The sequence below is a fragment of the Natrix helvetica genome, assembly GCF_964273705.1.
Source record: "Natrix helvetica genome assembly, chromosome: 2".
In the NCBI taxonomy this organism is placed as follows: Eukaryota; Metazoa; Chordata; class Lepidosauria; order Squamata; family Natricidae; genus Natrix; species Natrix helvetica.
Genome location: NC_138552.1, coordinates 52,581,362 through 52,600,204, shown reverse-complemented (window position 1 = coordinate 52,600,204; position 18,843 = coordinate 52,581,362). Strand labels below are relative to the sequence as shown.

Genomic DNA, 18,843 nt, shown 5'->3' with positions numbered 1-18,843 from the left:
CCGAGCAAAAAGGTGCTAATAAATCTGTGAGTTTATAGCGGCCTTTAAATTACTCAGATGTTCTCACTGTTCTGCAATTATGTCGTTTTTGAAGTATCCATTTTCTCATTTCATATTCTAAAATGCTCATCTGCATGTCCCTCAGGTTTTTACAATATCTATAAGCCAGCAGATTAATTATTGCTGTTAATTCTTACAACACACATGAAAACTCTAGAGGACAGAGTAGGTGTGACTATGCTAATCAAAAATTATGAGAGAGACATGGCAAATTTAGAAATGGCATTCTAGAATTATCTCTGTTAGTTTAGATTCCCCATAAGAATAAAAAGCCAAGTTTCATATTAACAGTAATACTGGAAATAACTAAATGAAAAAAAGAGAATATCAGCAGTACTTCCTATCACAAAAATCTTGACAGTTCTCCTAAATTGCTTTCTAATTCTGGCCAGAGCAAAACAATTTAATTATGTTACTGTGCTGTGCATTATAGCAGGCAATCCAGTCAACCATTTTATTACTCTTAAGAGCATAAAGGAACTACTTGCCAGCAGTTTGATGTTTTTAGCTGTCATGCTGATAACTTTGATTGTTGCAGCTAGAAGGGTGAGAAAGTTGCTGATATGCTCATACTAATATTGGTATGCCATGTAACTCCTGTAACCCCTGGACAGCTCCATTGTTACTACAAGTAGTCCTTGTTTAGCAGCTACCTTTATTCAAAGATTGTCTCCTCACAGGAACATCTGCCTGTCAGTGAAGCTTAAGTAGGGAAGAACTGATCCAGATCCTGTCTGGGCATGCAATCTGGAGAGAGGAGCTTAGAATGGAACAATCGGAAGCATTTCAAACTGCCTCTCCCAGAGATATTGGTGGTGGTGGTGGTGGGATTTCCCCTAGATTTTTTCTCTGTAGGCTTCATATTTTAATTCAGTTTTTCTTTTGCTGACTTCTGCTATCACATCAAATTTGTTTCTATTCTGTTGATGAATGGTCTGAGCCCCTTCTAAACTTTCTGTATAACATTGGTTTAGGTTGAGAATGATAAAAGAAGTGGTAGGGTTAGAAGAGATGTCAGCTGGAAGCACAATAGGCTGAGATGTTAAGTATATAGCACCACTGTTAGCCTTATGGAAATAAAAATAGAAAGTAAAATTCCTGGGTTACTAAGGCAGACATAATATCAGTGAGCAAGCTTAAGGACTCTCTAGTACCACGGTCTGCAAGAAGAACCAACCCTGTAGCCTTAGACCAAAACTGATTCTTCCTTGTTTTGCTTGTTTACCAATGGAACCCCTATTATGAAAGATCTGTGATGGCGAACCTATGGCACGTGTGCCACAGGTGGCACGCGGAGCCCTCTGCAGGCACATGAGCCATCGCCCCAGCTCAGATCCATCGCACATGCACCTCCTGCTGACCAGCTGATTTTGGGGTCTCTGCCGTGCATGTGAGAGATGCGCGCACATGTGTAAGGGCTCATGCACACATGCAGGTGTGTGTGTGATGCAGGGGGAGTGTACCCCATTTTTGGTCCCAGGAGGATTCAGGGAGGCCTGCTAGGCCCAAAACCAGGCACAGGGGGTCGTGCGTGCATGCCCAGGGGGCGGGGCACACAGGACGGTATCACGCGTACATTGCATTATGGGAGTGGGCATGTGCACAGGCATTTTTGGCAGGCGAGGACAAAAAGGTTAGCCATCACTGTGATAGATGATAAATTTTCTTTTTTAAAAAAAAAACTACTATGCTTGACAAGGTTATAGAAAGTAGGAGAAGAAGCCAACAGTTAAGATGGACGGAGAAGATCAAAAAGACTACTGGAATATTTTTGGAAGAACTGAGTCAAGTCTAATTCAGTGGCACTTTCAAGAGTCCCCAGGCTATTGCAGTGTCTTTGGTATTTGCAATGGAGGGCCATGCAACTTGTTCAGGAATTAGGGAAGACTGTTAGAAATCTAACTCTTTTTGTGACCAAGACCTGCTTTCCTTGCAAGCAAAGAAAATATTATAGTTATAGCAATGTACATATTCTAAGTTATCCTAATGTGGATATCCATTTTGTCGGAAGATGTTACATGGAGGATCTATTTCCTTTTTCTGATGTTGCTGCAGTGTGTTTGTGCTTATCTAAATAGTATTCTTACACAAGGGATACGGTGGCTAAGATGCTGCCATGTCAATCAGAAAGATTGGTGGTTCGAATCCCTAGCACTGTGTAACGGAATGAGCTCCCATTACTTGTCCCAGCTTCTGTCAAACTAGCAGTTCGAAAGAACGTAAAAATACAAGTAGAAAAATAGGAACCATCTTTGGTGGGAAGGTAACAGCGTTCTATGCACCTTCGACATTTAGTCATGCTGTCTACATGACCACGGAGACGTCTTCGGACAGTGCTGGCTCTTCGGCTTTGAAACGGAGATGAGCACCGCCCCCTAGAGTCGGGAACGACTAGCACATATGTGCGAGGGAAACCTTCACCTTTATTCTTACACAGCTTTTCTCATGGGAGGTATTTAGACATTAAATTATAAGATTTTGCACCTCCAAACCACTTATACCAGATCACATCCCCAAATTTGACAATAGGTGCTTTGTAAAATAATAGATAGTACCACTTGCCTATCCTAAAATAATAACATGTACTAAAAATAGGATTATTTTGGCATGAGTGTTAAGTATAGCATTGTTTCTTGAGAACAAGTAAGCTTTCTTCCACAGTCTTAGATGAGAGCTGCAGGCTTTGGTGTTTCTTTTTTATACATTGGGCTTTATAAATTCACTAACAGGTCAGGAACACAGAAGAGCAGTTACTCCACAGGGAAGAGGAATGAGCGAAATATCCTATAGGGAATAATCATACATAGGCAGAACGGAGAGTAAAATGATCTAATAGAGACGGGTTTTTTAGGAAGGGAAAAGGATTATTGTATCATATTTCTAGGATTCTATTAAAAATTCATGAGAGCAAGGAATGGATTAAAAACCTTTGAAACAGATAAGATTAAAGGACCTCTCTATCCATGTTACACATAGTTGTGCATGAGACAATATGTATCATTTTAAAAAGCTACTCAATACTACAATTAAAGAATTTAGCAACCAGATAAACAGTACAATAGTTTTCAATGTTAGTTCTGCAGGTCAGATCTCAGAATACTGAAAAATTCTATTTAACTAGCATGCTCTCATACAGAAAAATTAAAGCAATTGAAATCCTGAATCAGATTTGAAAATGTTGTTGCCCTACTTTAGCAATCTCACACTGCTGCCAGCCAGGGATCATGCTCACCTGCCTTCCATGCGTGAAAAGGTTGTGTCAACTTGGCCTGGACCTACTTGCCACCCAGGTGCAAAAGTTCTACTGCAAACTGCCACCCACAGAAGCTTCTGCTTGTCCTGGTTTTGTTTACCTTTACAAAGAGCCACCACCAACCTGCGAGTCTTTCTGCTCACTGCTGCTTTAAAGCAGCTCTCCGGTCTTTGCACTATAAAGGCAAGGCATAAGCAAGTGGAAAATGGGCAGCTGCAGGACATGTGGAGAAAGTTGTGGAGTGAGCACAGCTGCAGTTCCATTCCCCCTCTGGTCCCTGGGTGGGCCATGGATTCTGCTTTGGGAGTTCCTACCTGCAAAGCAGCCCCATGGGAAGGGGAAGGAAGCACTGCCACTGCTCAGGGTCCCTGTGGTCGTTTGGCTGAACTGGCCTGGACTTGGGCTGGAGAGCTTTGCAGGGCTTTGGCCATAGGACAGATTGCATCTCCCAGACCAGGCTGGGGTTGGATCGGGCAAGGAGGAAGGTAAAGACGATGAGGAAGGTCAGCTGGCAGTGGTAGCAGAGTCCTCCAGCTTCTTTATCTGTAGAAATGCTATGCAGGGTGCCAAAAAGGCAAGGAAGAGGGAAGGAGAGATAGTGTGGGGGGAACTCAATATTAGATTGACATTGGCCACAACAAATAAATGAAATCAAGGGATGAAACTTAAGGCTACCTCATCCATTTCTTTTTTTCAACTATAAACTAATGTTTAACGAAAAGTATGTTGAGTAGCTTTTAATTCTCCATTGAAAAGAAAGATGTTACTGATGAATTCTGTCAGTTTACAGGTAGTTCATGTTTAACAACTGCCTACAGTGCCATACAGTGACTGTGTGCAATTAATAAGGTGATGAAAAATAAATGGCAGGAAAAAAATCACATTTGTGACCTACACAGCTCTGTAAAGCATAGGAAAGTCGAAGTAAAATCACATGCACAGTCATGTTCAGTTAGCAATTGCTTTACAAGTGAGTTGTGGGCTTCAATTATGATTGCTGAACAAGGACTAGCTGTGTATACCACTTTTCTATCATATAAATAATTTGGTGCCTTTCAGAAATTGAACAGCATATGATTCTTTAATAGCATGAAAACTTTTGATGCCACTTGTGAAACATTAACAGAAGTCTCTATTCATTAGCGAAGGATAAGGAGGACTAAATTCTAATAGAAGCAGTAAATGAATAAAAAGTGTAATGAAGTATAAAAAGATAAAAAGCATTATATGGAAAGGTAAGGTCAAAATTGAAATTAATATTTCTTTTCTAAGAATTATAGGGTACGCATGAAGAATTTTTAAAATATAAAATTGAATATTTACATAGTTTTTGGACTGTAGATTCCCAACAAATATAAAAAAGGATGTCATTAATGGAAATGATGTTCCTTGTAGTTACATGCAAATTCCATTAATATTAGTATTACTTTTTAAATTCCTTTCATCATTTTTGTTACCGGTTACCTGTCAGAGCAGAACTTGGAAGGGGCGCCTGGCCAGATTATTTCCAGACAGCTTTAATTTCTAGCATTTTGAGGGACTGGTGGCAAATCTTTTTCTGACCCTAGAGAAATGCTGCCCACTGGTGATGATTCTGAGCTCAAATGGACCTGTTTCAGTTTAGTGCAGTTTCTCTGTTCAGTGTGGGTATAGATAATCTCTTCAGATATTGATTTGAACAAACAGCTAGTACAGCTCTACTCTGTACTTTTTCTGACCTCCATGTGTTCTGCTAGGAGTTATGGAGAAGTTATATTTATGTTGGCTTGAATAGTCCTAAAAGCTCTTGGCGTGATCTGGCTGCCGAATGAAGCAAGGTGCCAGATTCCATCGATAACTGTATTTGGTTTTGATCCAACCCAAGCACAGGATCCTTCAGCCTCCTTGTTGAATTCTTGAAAGCATTGTATCCTTAATACATGCAAAAGCTCCTCCTTAGAAGTAGCTCCCATGCTGTTCTTCCAAATCAGCCATATGTGCTATTAAACCATGGATTAAACCCTGCCCTTCAGTTAAATTAGATCAGTCTCTGACCCAGATAAGATAGTGTTTTTAGTCTGCCTCCTTCGCTCTCATTTCATTAATAGAGGTTCACCTCCTTAGAAAACTCGCTTTACAGGTTGATTGGTGATGACAACATTGTTGAAGAAGCACTCCTTTAAAATATCTGTTGCTCAACTGAAATTTACTAGAAAGGGCAGCACGCTTGGTTTTGAGCATTGTAGGCAGTGCCACCCTGAGGCCAGATTAAGGCTGCAGTTGTAAATAAAAAGTTAACGGATAATGTACAAACATTGTCCTGGCTCTTTGAAAATGATGGGGGTTCATAGATTTTTTTTTCAATATTGCTCTGCTGTCTTGTTGTAGCCATTCATTGTTACAAATCAACGTTTTCAAAGAAATAAAGACGACAATAAGAAAGTAATCTGAATGCTATCTTTTAATAAGTTTAGGACCAAGCTTTTATTTATTTTGACAAAGCAGCTATATTTTGGGGCATTTTCATGGAAACTGGACAGTAATATCACTTTTTTTTATAATATTTTTTTTTTTATTTTCAAACAAACACAAACAAAACATATAACATAAAAACCTCTTCAACCACGTACAGTGTGTCAATTGGTTACAAGGTCTTTCTGCGTCCTTTCCATAATCATCACTTGAGCTTTATCAAAATTCACATATTGTCAATCAAATATCTTTGTATACATTATTATTATACTTCATTTGTTTGGTTATCACTATTGTTTCTCCATTTTAAACAAGGTATTCTAAATATGTATCCATTTATATTACGATTCATTATATCTTCAATATATCAAATAATAAAGTATTTTTATATCCTATTCTAAGTCATTCTAATATTTTAGCATTAATAACATTCTCTAATAATTTTCAATTGCATGCTTTTCCATTATTAGTATCATCAGTCCAATATACATGTATAAAATTATTATGATTATTAAGCATCCATTTAAGCATAGCTATTATTACATATATATTGTTAATATATATATATTTGGATCTCCCCTTCTGATATTCAGTCTTCTGAAAAGCCTTGTAGACCTGGCTTTTTCCACAAGCCTTTGGGTGTAGTGTGGTCTGAGCCAAGAAAGGTGGTTTGTTGGATGTGAGGGTTGTATTGCTTTGGGGGATGCTGGCTTTTCCATGTATTGTTTATAAACTGTGCAGGGTGGTGCTACATACATGGGCAGCCACATAAACCTTATTAATTTTCCTAAAATAAGGGCATACTTTTACAGCCAATTTTACCAGTTATTAGAAAAGCAATTGTGTTAGCAATTAGTAATAGAATTTAATAGCAGCAGCATCTTCCATACTGAAATAGCCTTGGAGTGACTCATTAGAGTCCTGCTTGTGAATATCATTTGGACTCAGTATGGGCAGTCCTCCAGCAGTAGTCATTTGCAACAATATTATTGTTGTTATATAATAGTATTGAGATCTGCATCACAGGAAAATGGTCCATGCTGTCAGCCCTTTATGCAGCTGCAAACCTCAGTCAATAAGTTAAATAACATATGAACCCCACCAGTATTGCTGTGGCTTTCATGCTTCCGGAATAATCCATGTCACTCAGATTGCAGATGATAAATAAGAGTTTGTTCAACTTATTTGCCCTGAGTACATCATTTGCTTTGTACTTTCCAGAGAAAAGAAACTGAAAGGCAGAGTGCAGGAGTTGGTGAGTGCCTTAGAAAGACTAACTAAGAGCAGCGAAATTCGGCATCAGCAGTCTGCAGAATTCGTTAATGACTTGAAAAGAGCAAACAGGTAACGAGTTCCTTCAGTCAATGGCAACATACTGTATGTTGAGCTAAATTCACGATTTTGGTTACACTTGCTATGAATCACTATATGGAATATACATGACTGTCAATGCACTAGCAGAGTGTTGGATTTAAGATTCAGAGCAGAGCTGAGCTGTGTAGCCAACTGGGATTGAAAAGTTGGTGTGGAGATCCTGCCTATGTCAACAAGTCAATAATCATTTAAGATGCTGCCAATCAGAATGAATGTGTAGGTATGACTATATTGACCTATGTTTTCTATGTGTTCCATAGTAACCTTGTTGCTGCCTATGAGAAAGCAAAGAAGAAGCACCAAAACAAACTGAAGAAACTGGAATCCCAGATGATGGCAATGGTGGAAAGACATGAGACTCAAGTTAGAATGCTCAAACAAAGAATTGCTTTGCTGGAAGAAGAGAACTCAAGACCCCATACCAATGAAACATCCCTTTAAGAGAGATTAGTTTTCTTTAAATCAATGTGCCATTACAAAAATGACTCTTTACAAGACTCATTGAGATAGTAGTTGTGAATTGATACAAACCAGGCAAAGTTGGAGATCAGTACCTCATAGTGAGATTGCAACTTCAACAATACACAGCCATGGGCAGGAGCCCCCAAACTAATGTTTTTGTATAATTGAGCATTATCAGTGCCTGATGGTAAATGTATCAGTTTATCACATTTCCAATGTAATAGTTTTACTGATATTGTTACAGATTCTCTTATAAATTTCGAATTTGTATAAGTAAAGTATATTCCTCTTCTCTTAATTGTTGAACGCTCTCTTTGGAGTATACCATAACAATGAAGCAATGCTGGAACACCAGTGCACTCATAGGTATCATTTGTATAATAGCATTTCTTTTCCCCTTTTCTTTTGTCGTTCATTCTGCATTCTCCCTTATAATGCAAAGCAGGTATCTGTAGCCAGCCTCTAGGTACACAGCAGATCAAGCCTTAGCATACAATTGGATTTTACTCTTGCTTTTTCAAGTGATGGGAAATCACAATAAGTACTGCACATATAGTTATTGTAGTGATGAAGGTATAAGTTGCTAAATAGCTGTTGTAACTCATATCAAAAGGAAGATATAGTGGAAAGGTGGTTTTAAATTGAGCTTTTGAAGACTAAATTAGTTCTAGCTTTTTGCTTCTCATTAAATAGCAGTAAGAATATGGGCAATGAAAGAATTATATGTCAAACCAACTGGAATAACTTCTTTCACACTATAACTATTTTTCTGTCTGATACTGCAGTGCCATTTTTAGGATGTGCCCACTGAAAATGCCCCAGAAATATCCTGTTGCATGGTTTAGTAAACCTGCAGTTGGCCACATCAATCAGTCATGGGAATAGAATTCATGGCAATTCTGAGACTAACCATCTAGTACAGTATTTCTCAAATATGGCAATTGTAAGATGTATGGGCTTCATCTCCCAGAATTCATCAGTTTGGGAAACACTCGTCTATTATCAAAAGACAAGCTATTTCACTGCTGCTATCCATCACAAATAAGAGGTTGTGTGTAGCAGTTAGGCATTTATAAAAGAGACGAAGGAGTATATTGCTGGACAATGTCTAATCCTTTGCACTCCGTATATAAATTACTTGGGTGTTGCAAAATACTCTAGAATGGTGTTTGTAGGATCTTATGTGAGAGATCCATAAAACTATAGAAACTACAATTCATTTTGTTATTTCCAAAATAACAAAATTCTACCTTGCTCCTTTTACTTTTTTATTTTCTGATTGAAACCAGCATAAAATGTTAAGGAATGTGCCTGAGTAAAAGAACGTAAATGTTATGGGAACATTTCCAGCGGGGATCAGTTATGATGCTAATACTGTCTACTTAGCTCAGTAAACTGTATCAATTAGAATTACAAGAGAATGCAGTATCATCTCCCTTAGATTTTAAAGCCTTTTAAAATTGAATTGTCTTTCTATTCTATTTTTCTTTTGTGATATAGCATAAGCACAGCAATAATTCTTTTTCTTTAGTCTGCTGTATAGATATTGGACATTAATCTTTTAAGGATAATCCTCAATCGTGGCAGATGCTGTGCTGTGGTGCCTTCCTCTTAGAATGGTCTCTCCTTGTACTGATTCTTCGAAAGACTACAATAAGACCAATAGTCCTATCAATCTCTTCTTAGTCTTTTGAGTGTTCTTTCATTTCATCTTTGTAGGCAATTTAATACCTTTTTCAATCAAACTGAAATTTTTCTTGCTCCTCTCTTTTACCTAACCATGTTTTCAAATGAACCAGGTTAGCTATTACTTAGAAACATTATTTCAACTTGGAGTTGTCCAAAATAAGAACCATGTAAAATTTATTTAAAATAAACCCTGTGCATTTGAATTTGGTATAGACAGAACATTCCAGATTGCCATTTCCAAAAGTGTAGTTTTAAAAACGCAGAGTGTCCTATCCCTGCTCCTGTACTATGCAGGAAGCTCTTGCCTCATGAGTATCTGAGCTGATCTCTATGACAGGTTTGGGGGGGGGGGGGAAGGATAGGGAAGAAAAACACCCCATTGATTAATTCCATCTTTTTCATCCAATAGAGAAAAATGGCCGCCTGCTCACCAACATGGTCATGGCAGATGTTGACTGTGATATCCTTCGCCCATGATTCTCTCCATCTCCATGTGACACCCAGGGTATTGCTCTGCAACTTATTCACATTAGACTTCATTTGGGCCAGTTTTCTTGCCTTTTTCCTGCTTGGCATTTTTCAACATAGTACATCTGTTTTACAATAAATGCTGTGATTGTTAGGCAAAACTACACCAACTCCATTATCCAAGCAAATCAGATATTTATAAGCAAGATTTTTCATGGAAAATATAGTAAAAAGTGAGGGGAATTCATCTCTTTGGTTCCTTTTCTTTTCACAAATTGTAAACCACAAATACTTCTGAAAAAAAGATTATTCAGTCCCATTTTAAAATTTGCACGATTTAGCATTTTTTGTGACAGTATTTTACCATTGTACTTAGGGTAGTCTAATTGTCTCAATCATTCTCAATCATTTTAATTTGTTTTTGGATTAGCAATAATTCTTATTAGAAATTGCTAATTTGAAAAATATGTACTTCTGGTACGTGGAAGTAATTTATTTCATTCACTCTTTTTTTTTCTATCTACCGTAGTTAGAAATTTTCAGAATTGTACTGTGAACTACATTATACATTCCATACTTTACTTATAATTCTTAACCTATTTTAACTGACATGCCATTTAGCTATTTTTCCATAAGGTATGGTTCAAAGCACTTTTTAAAATAAGGTGAGACTTGTAACAAGGAAATACAAATCTGACATTTGAACTGCCACTGTGGAGGATGGCAAGCTGCAGCTTAATCATGTAACCGCTTAGAAATGCATACTGAATACTATACATCAAGCCTTTCAAAATATATTTATTTCAAAATTTGTCTATTTTCAGCTTGTGTACCACATCAAACTATATTTAAGGAAGCTGAATTTGTATATTGAGTATAAAGCTTAAATTGAAGAGAAATAATAGCTAAGGCTATAGTTCACATCAAATCAGCTTCATCTATGGAAAGGGAGTAAATAGTCTGAACAAAAGATTTGTAACTTAGTACTTTTTCACTTCCATTCTTTAGTAATCATTAAGTAATTTTTTGGCCAATGAAAGAGAAGCAAAAGGAGCTTTAGTTATCCGACTTCACAGAATCCTTTACTACACTAATGTAGGCAAGCTTGTATGTATGTCAGCTAAGAAGAAATAACAAATTGGTTGCAACTAAATAAGGATTGGAATGTTTTGGCCTGCACCTCATTCCCTACAGCTTTCCTACATCTGCCTTCTAATACAATTAATACATTTCAGTGTTGCACATTGTCCTAATGAATATGTGAAGAACTAGGTGGCAACATGCATACAGGATGAGGAAAATGGAAGTTTATGTACATTCCTGTGTTCAGCTTACTTAGTCCTGTTTTAGCACGGGGTTGGACTAGAAGACCTACAGGCCCTTTCCGGGGACCTTCCCTAGGATTCCATGATTCAATTGGAGTTCAGATGAATCCCAGCAAAGCTACAGCAAATGCACTATCAGAATAAGAGGAATACATTGATCAACCGATGTGGTGTGGCCTTCATTTTCCAACACTACCGCATCAAAACTTTCTGCCAAACTAAGCAAATCAGCAAGGAAGCTAGTCTTTGATCAGCATAGCTATAATTGCATGTTTGAAAGTTAACCACTGAGAGCTCCTGTAGATATTAGAGTGCCTCTATGTACCAATGTCTTCTAGCAGACTTTTTTTATTGTGTTGTTCATTTCCTGCATAGGCAAGCATTTATTTTCCTCTCTCTCAAAGGTAAGCATGCTTTCTCTGCTCTAGGGCTATTGTCATCCTTTGACATAGATAATAGATCACACTGGCAGGTTTTTCTGGATTTACTGCTTTTGATACCAGTTGTAACATTGTTCAAACCGCCTTATCTAGGCTTTTAGTTTTTTTATCCACAGTTGTTGGTGTCAGATTCTTTTGATTCCATCATCTGTTACAAGAGCTAACTGCTTTTTATCTGTTTTCTTGCTGGCTGGATAGACCACATTATGTAGATTGACTGAAATGGTGCATTCGAATATTAAATGCCAAGGATTGATGACCCCGCTAACCATTAAACATAAGAATGTATGAATTTTCTTATGAAATGTTCTTACAAAATAGGCATTTGCAACTTCAAGACATCCTTAAGCAACGCTATCACATTTTTATCCCAAGATAAAGTAATAGCTTTAGTACCCCCAAGCTTTAGTAAACCCACTCAGGTGAGAAAATATAGTTCATTACATATAGTTCTTGCATTAGATCTTTGGTTGCATTTTTTTTTTTACAATTTCCATAATATCAGAATAGAATTTGGGTGGCTATAACAAAAAAATCCACAGTAACCAAATATGATGAGAATGTCAGTAAAACAAACTAGTTTTTGTTTGCATGTAGATTATAGAATGCTGGTTAATTTGGAAATGACAACATAGAGGCCAATAGCATGAATTATCCTGATCTAATTTGGCAGTTAGTTTCCATAGTCTTGCTCAGAAAACCAGAGTCAGCCTTGTGTTGCTAACGAATCATTTGATCAGGACATACATAAATAAAATACACTGACTAGCACTAGCCTCTGTCCCTACAGGCAAAAGTGATCGTCAGCACTTATAAATTAAAACCATTACTCCATATCCCAGTAGAGTTATGAAAGAATGTTAACTTAAAACAGTTCACTACAAACCTTCATGGTATTTCATTCCAAATTTGGCTATGGCAGCATTGATTCAACAAGCATTAAAGGGCTTTCGAGTTATCTACCCAGTCTGAGTGCTTTAATTTGACATACTTTATTTGAGCATGTTAATGGCTCTGAATAAGAAATAACTGAATTATATTTAGTAAGAATTTTAAAAAAATTAATCACAAGTTAGATCAACTGGAAGCACTGCATCTGGATTTGAACAATCCACCTGACTAACAGATGGCAGCAAGAGATACAGAAAGCTTAACTGCCGTCTAGTCTGGATTTTTGCCAGAGATATGGTAGCCCTACTCTAAAGGTAAAGGTTTCCCTGTGCAGCCATGTCCGACTCTAGGGCTCAGGGCTCATCTCCATTTTTTAGCCAAGGGAGCCAGCATTGTCCTAAGGCGTTTTCTGTGGTCTTGTGGCCAGTATGGCTATACACCAAAGGTGCACGGAAATCTGTTACCGTCCCACCAAAGTGGCCCCTATTAATCTACTCACATTTGCATGTTTTCGACCTGCTAGGTGGACAGGAGAGCCCTAATTTAAATTTATGCAAATTGGATTCCTTGAATTGATGGCTTTTCAGCCAGCAGAAGATCCTGCCAAATGAAAAGAATGCAGCAATCTTGCCATTTTCTTTCTGAAGTTCCCAAATGTCAGTCAGATAAGAGAAATCTGCACCTCCTCCAGCATTCCATCAGTGGCGTTACCTGAGCAAAAACTTTCACATGCAGTATCTTGGTTTTGCTAAAGCTGGCAGACATGCTAGAATAGATTCACCATCGCAATAGAGTTAATATCCATTCTGTCTATTAAGCAAAAGCTTATTTCATGATATAAGTTACACTGTTAAAACAGGCTTCTAGAAATTGGCGCATCTGACCTATTGTGCAGAATGTTATTTCTGTTACTTTTTCAAGGCGTGATTTTTACACCAGCTTGAATGTATTGTTATTTTCAAAACAGAGCAAGCACATTTTTAAATTAAATGTCAGTATTGTTCCTGTTTATATTGATGATTTTTTGTTGAAAAACCACCATTTTCATTGGTTTTTCTCATTCTGTTTTTTTAGATGCTGTAAAATAGCCATTTGTGTTTATTTGATATAGAATTGTACAAACTGTAGTTATTTATACAGAGACATTTACAACACTTTTATAAATGTTCTTATATTCTGAATAAAATTTTAATGCTAAAAAGGCATTCAATCTTCTTTTTTACAGATTACTTTCATATATTTTGCTGGGTTTTTTTTTTTTGTAAAAAGCCCTGGATGGTTTTTTTTTGGGTGGGGGGGGAGAATAAAATGTTTCTCAAGCTGAAGCTATTCTATATGTAGGAATATTTTATAGCAAGGGTCTCCAACCCCTTGGGCCACAGCCCAGTGTTGAGCTTCAGGAGTCAAGCCGAGTTCATGCATGCAAAACTGCATCTCCCCCTTACCCCACCACTGCTGGTTCAGAAAAGTTGGAGACTGGTATTTTATAGCTCTCCTTTCCATGCCACTTGGAATGTTTTCTAAACCACCATCCACCAATCTTAGCCTATTCCGGCTATGCAGACTTCAGTGCTAGCTTGGGAATTTTGAGGGTTGAGGATATCCAACTTAAGATCACCTTCCACTTTACATTTGTTTAGATGAGAGTTGTGACTGATAATTGTTTAATGCCATACAAGAATGGTGCATAATAATGTATTTCTTATATAACATCACTTTAGAAATGTATTTAGCCACTAAATAGAGAATATGGGACTTTTTAAAACCAATACAGGATAAAATGCTTGAAAAAATAGCTTCTATTGTATATCTTATTGCAAAATATGTGATCTTCCTGTTGAGCAGGAAGGCATCCTGCAATCAAGAATAAGACAGTTCATAATCCAGGAAAATTTCTGAGCAAGTTCAGCTAAATGTAGCAACATTACAGTTGTTTCTTTTCGAAATACACCTTGGTGAACACACAAAACCATACACATTGCATACTTGGCATCTATCATTTTAAAGACAATTTTGATTTATTTTAAATATATAAATGGAAAACATATAAGATGATCCAGAAAATAATAAAGACACTAGTGGCAATGCAACCTAAGTTCATTGAAACTCCCTGTTAAGAGCAAGATGCTTGAGAAGATGGTTTACAATTTAAATACTGCTATCATTTAATGTATGTAAATGTTAGTTGCAGTTTCTATGCAATATGTCAGTTATAAAGCCCAAACAACATACTACAGTCTTGCAGTTCACAAACATAGTATTTCAAATTATTTGTTACCACAAGTCCCATTCTTATAGATGTTTCTTTTCAAAGTACAAATTATCTTGGTGAACATACAAAACTATACACATTAGATACTTGGCATCTGATTATATTTCAAAGATAATCTTGGTTTATTTTAAATATATAAATGGAAAAAAATCCCTCTAACATATAATGGAAGAAATACTCTGCTAACCAACCCCACTGTTTCTCACTTTGGTCAGGACCAAATTTTCTTGCTGTTAAAAATGGTAAAACAACTAGAATTAATGATTGCAAAAATCTGCAGTGTCCATTGCCTCAAATCTTCCATAGGTCTTGTCAAGCAGTAAAGATATTTAAACTAAATATATTAGACCACTATGAAATAATAATCCAAATTCCCAAATGGTTTCTTATTACCCACTAACTACTGCATTTTTTGTAATAATTTTAATTGCCATATCAAAAACAAGCTATTACTATTGCAGTGTCATTGTTTTATACTATATAACAGTGAATATTAACAATTGCTTTATTTAAAAACAAAAACACTTTAGCATTTTTGAGAGACCACTCACTACCGTGGATTAAGATTGGTCTTTAAAGAATAAACTAACTGGTAAAAAGAAAAACTAATTTGGACATCAAATTTATATTTCCACTGATATATTTGCCATTATAGAAAGATTTTTACATTTTCTAGAAATAAATCACAATGCATACTGAATATTCATTTTACGACACTGGACTATTTAACTGATTTACCAATAGAAAAAATGATTTTACAACATTTTACAATATGTTGCAAAAAGCTATTTTTTACATAACATTAAATTACATTAACAAAACAATTTCAGAAAAACTCGTTTCAAAACAGGACTCCAAAATGCACTTTATTTTTCTAAAATTACAGGTTCATTTTAGTTCTCATTTATAATGTTTCTTAACCAAATTATAATTACTTTTATCACACCAAAAAACGTGTGTGTGTCCAGCAGTATTTTCATCCACCTCCACCCCCAACACACACATACAAACCTGCCTTAGAAACTTTTTTCACATACATAATTACTTTGGAAACATCCCTTGTTTTTAAAAAAACGCTGCCATATAATATGCGATACTGTTGCTTAAGGAAAGTCCAAAATCTCCTGGATCATATATGGAACAAATTTTGATTGGTGAATCCTGATCGCTGAAGCAAAAGGCTGATTCTCTGGTGATACTAAATGCTGGATGTGTACTTCAAAACCCATAAAAACACAGGTCTTTTCAAGAACCGGATAAGAAAAATGGGATCTTCTTGCACCATTTCTGACAAATATACTTGGAGGAACTAATGAAATGTATACTGAATACAAGCATTGGGGACATCAGTGTTTTCAGCATATAGTAGGAATTTAAGTTAAATCCCTGCTTCTTGAACAAGAAAACCTCATTTCAGTTTTAGTAATAGGCAGCTTTCCTATAAGGAAGCCTTCACAGTGCACATGGTTAAATGTACGTATGAGAATTCAAATATAAGAAAGCAGGAGCAGAACATCTGAACTGAGTGCTTCATGATTCATAACTACAAAAATATTTGTGTTCCACATACTTCATCTAGCATAGAAAATCAAAAACTACACATCTAACCAGAAAAAGCTCACAAAATGTTTGATCTGAAATTTAAAATAGCGTCCAAGGCAACACTGCTACCACACAGAATGTCATTGATCAATTTCAGGCTGGCAGCAATGAAAAAACAAGAGAGGCACTTACACTATCACCTCTAGATTAAAAATGTCAAAAGCTGCTTTAAGCACGTATTCATTAACGCATTCGGTACTTGCTACTTTGTGATAATAACCAAAAACCGGGTAAAAAGTTATATTAATACATCACTTGACTGTGTGATACATACATTATATATTGGACAGCCTTGGAAACAAAATAAAGTTTAAACTGAAACAAACATGCACAATTGTAAAACAAATCTATTAAAATTCTCCTTAAATTTAGCCTATAAATCCAAGCAAAAAATGAAGAACAATTGAAGCTGGAATATTTCTCTCAATCTGTTTTCTTCGAACATTTCAACAGCATCTAAAGAAATATATGGAACTCCATGCCACACAAAATATATCTGTAACAGAATAGACAAAGCTCAATAACAAAACCTTTACTAAGAATACACATAGAAACACTCTCCAAAGATGATTTTACAGTCTGTTTTTATAGCAGACTTAACTTGAACTTTAAAGATTCAAGTGGACATACTTAATAATTCAATTAAGTAAGGCAAATTACTAATTGCCATGTCCTCTGCTAAACAGCAGTGCAGAATCCAACAATCAAACGGTATTTTTTTTTTATGGAGATGAGTTCAGATTCATTCACAGATCATTTGTTTTTCATCCTTTAAAATGCCCCATTAGAGAAACAAGAATCAGTTACAGCCAATGAATTGTCTTTTCTTCATTGATATATAGAAACCTATGAAAACCATATGCCTGCATTTTAGAATATGTGAGTATAATATTTAAGCTCTTTGCAAAAAATAAAAAAAAACATAATTACTAACTGAAGAGGTAAACAATCTGAAATGTTCACAGTGCAGGGCACCCAGGAACTATTAATTTATTTTCCATACTTTAAGACATGATAAGGTCAAATTAAGAAATACAGCCATGTACAATATCTGGTAAAAGTGATAATTATTGCACATGCATGCTAATTTGCCACCTGTATTAAGGCTAGGTTAATAAACCAAAATTAGTCTTAAGAGTCCCTGGGAAGCCCTCAATAAAGTAGTAGTCAGTCACTGGATTTTCTTAAGAAATTATTCTCTGCAAAACAGAAAACATTTTCTATATTCAAAAGAAAAGAATGTGTGCCCTATAAAAGTTACTTTACCTAGGAAAATTAATCTCACATTGCTAATATTTCACTTAAGCACCTCATGTTCAAAATACACTTAACTGTGCCAAAGTTCCTTATTAATGGCATCACACAAAGGAAGCAGCATAAAACAGTAACATTCCTGGAAATCAAGGTACACATCAGAAGAATATTGGCACTAGCAGCCTGAAAATCCAATTTTCAGTGATTGAGAAGTTAGCAAATTAGGCACTTTTATTCAACCTGCATTAAATACTGACCAAAAAATTATTTTCACAGATGAAGATTAAACAAAAGAATATGGCATCTTCGTCACCAGTTTTTCAACTATCTTACTTTTAACAGATATGCAAAACCAATTAACTTCATGTTATGAAAAACGCTGAATGCAGTAAGCAGGCATATAGCCACTAGGTTAGTCTGTAATTCAATTATTTGCAAAATGATCAATAAAGAAAACTGAATTTACTTGGGAATTAATCTGCACCTATTTTGCTGTTATGAAGAAGAGGCTTACGATATGATAGTTATATGTCAATTTCACTTTATGATCCTTTAACAAGGGAAGCTGTATATTACAGGAATTTTGCAAGCAAATGGGCTATGGTTAACTTTCAAGCCTATTCTAGTTAAATTTCAGAAACCTCAGTGAATACTGTGAATCCAAACTGTCACAGTAAGGCTAGAGCACTGAGGAAACAAAATTCAGTAGCAGTTTTCATACAATTTGTATGTACACACATTCCATCAGTGCATTTTGGACTAGGGCTACACGTTCCTATGTTTTCTCTGTCCCATGTTTTGTCCTACGTTTTCACTGAAATAGCACAAAGCGTTTTTGAGCTACTACTCTGAAATCAAACTCAATTTTAAGCCAGACCAAAATACTGAAATAAAATGATAAGAAACATAGTGAGCAGTACAAACAAAAGCCCTTGTTGTTGTTTGAAGGAAGGGATTAGCCTAGGGTGGGGGTGCCCTTTTGCCAACAACTCCATTACTGTGGAAATCCTTCTAAGTCAACTGGTGGTGTTTCTTTAGGTAGTAAATGACACGGAGTCAACATATGGTGTTCGGAGGGGTGGAAAGAACCAGCTTTGGATAAAATGGATTAAATGATGCTCCTTTTTCCTGATTCAGGTTGTCTGTTCTGCCAGTCTGAAGTTGGTATAGTTAATTCCCTCTCGTACTACTTTTAGACTTTAAACTCTATAGCTCCATTAGACTAGAAAGCCTCCTTAGACCACCCATGACACTTCTGCCATATGCAGCGTAACTAACAGGGCTTTGAGATTGGCTAGAGCA

The 18,843-nt window shown here is 36.3% G+C and overlaps 1 protein-coding gene across 1 annotated transcript in view; it reads left to right on the top strand.

Annotated features, from left to right (window-relative positions):
• The window catches only part of MCC (MCC regulator of WNT signaling pathway), a 217,727-nt gene extending 204,089 nt beyond the window's left edge, over positions 1 to 13,638 (top strand). The window contains exons 18-19 of the mRNA XM_081943823.1: positions 6,986 to 7,108; positions 7,399 to 13,638. Coding sequence (XP_081799949.1) covers positions 6,986 to 7,108; positions 7,399 to 7,579 — 304 coding nt within the window. The 3' untranslated portion in view covers positions 7,580 to 13,638. The remainder of the gene's footprint in view (positions 1 to 6,985; positions 7,109 to 7,398) is intronic.
• Positions 13,639 to 18,843: the final 5,205 nt, after the last annotated feature.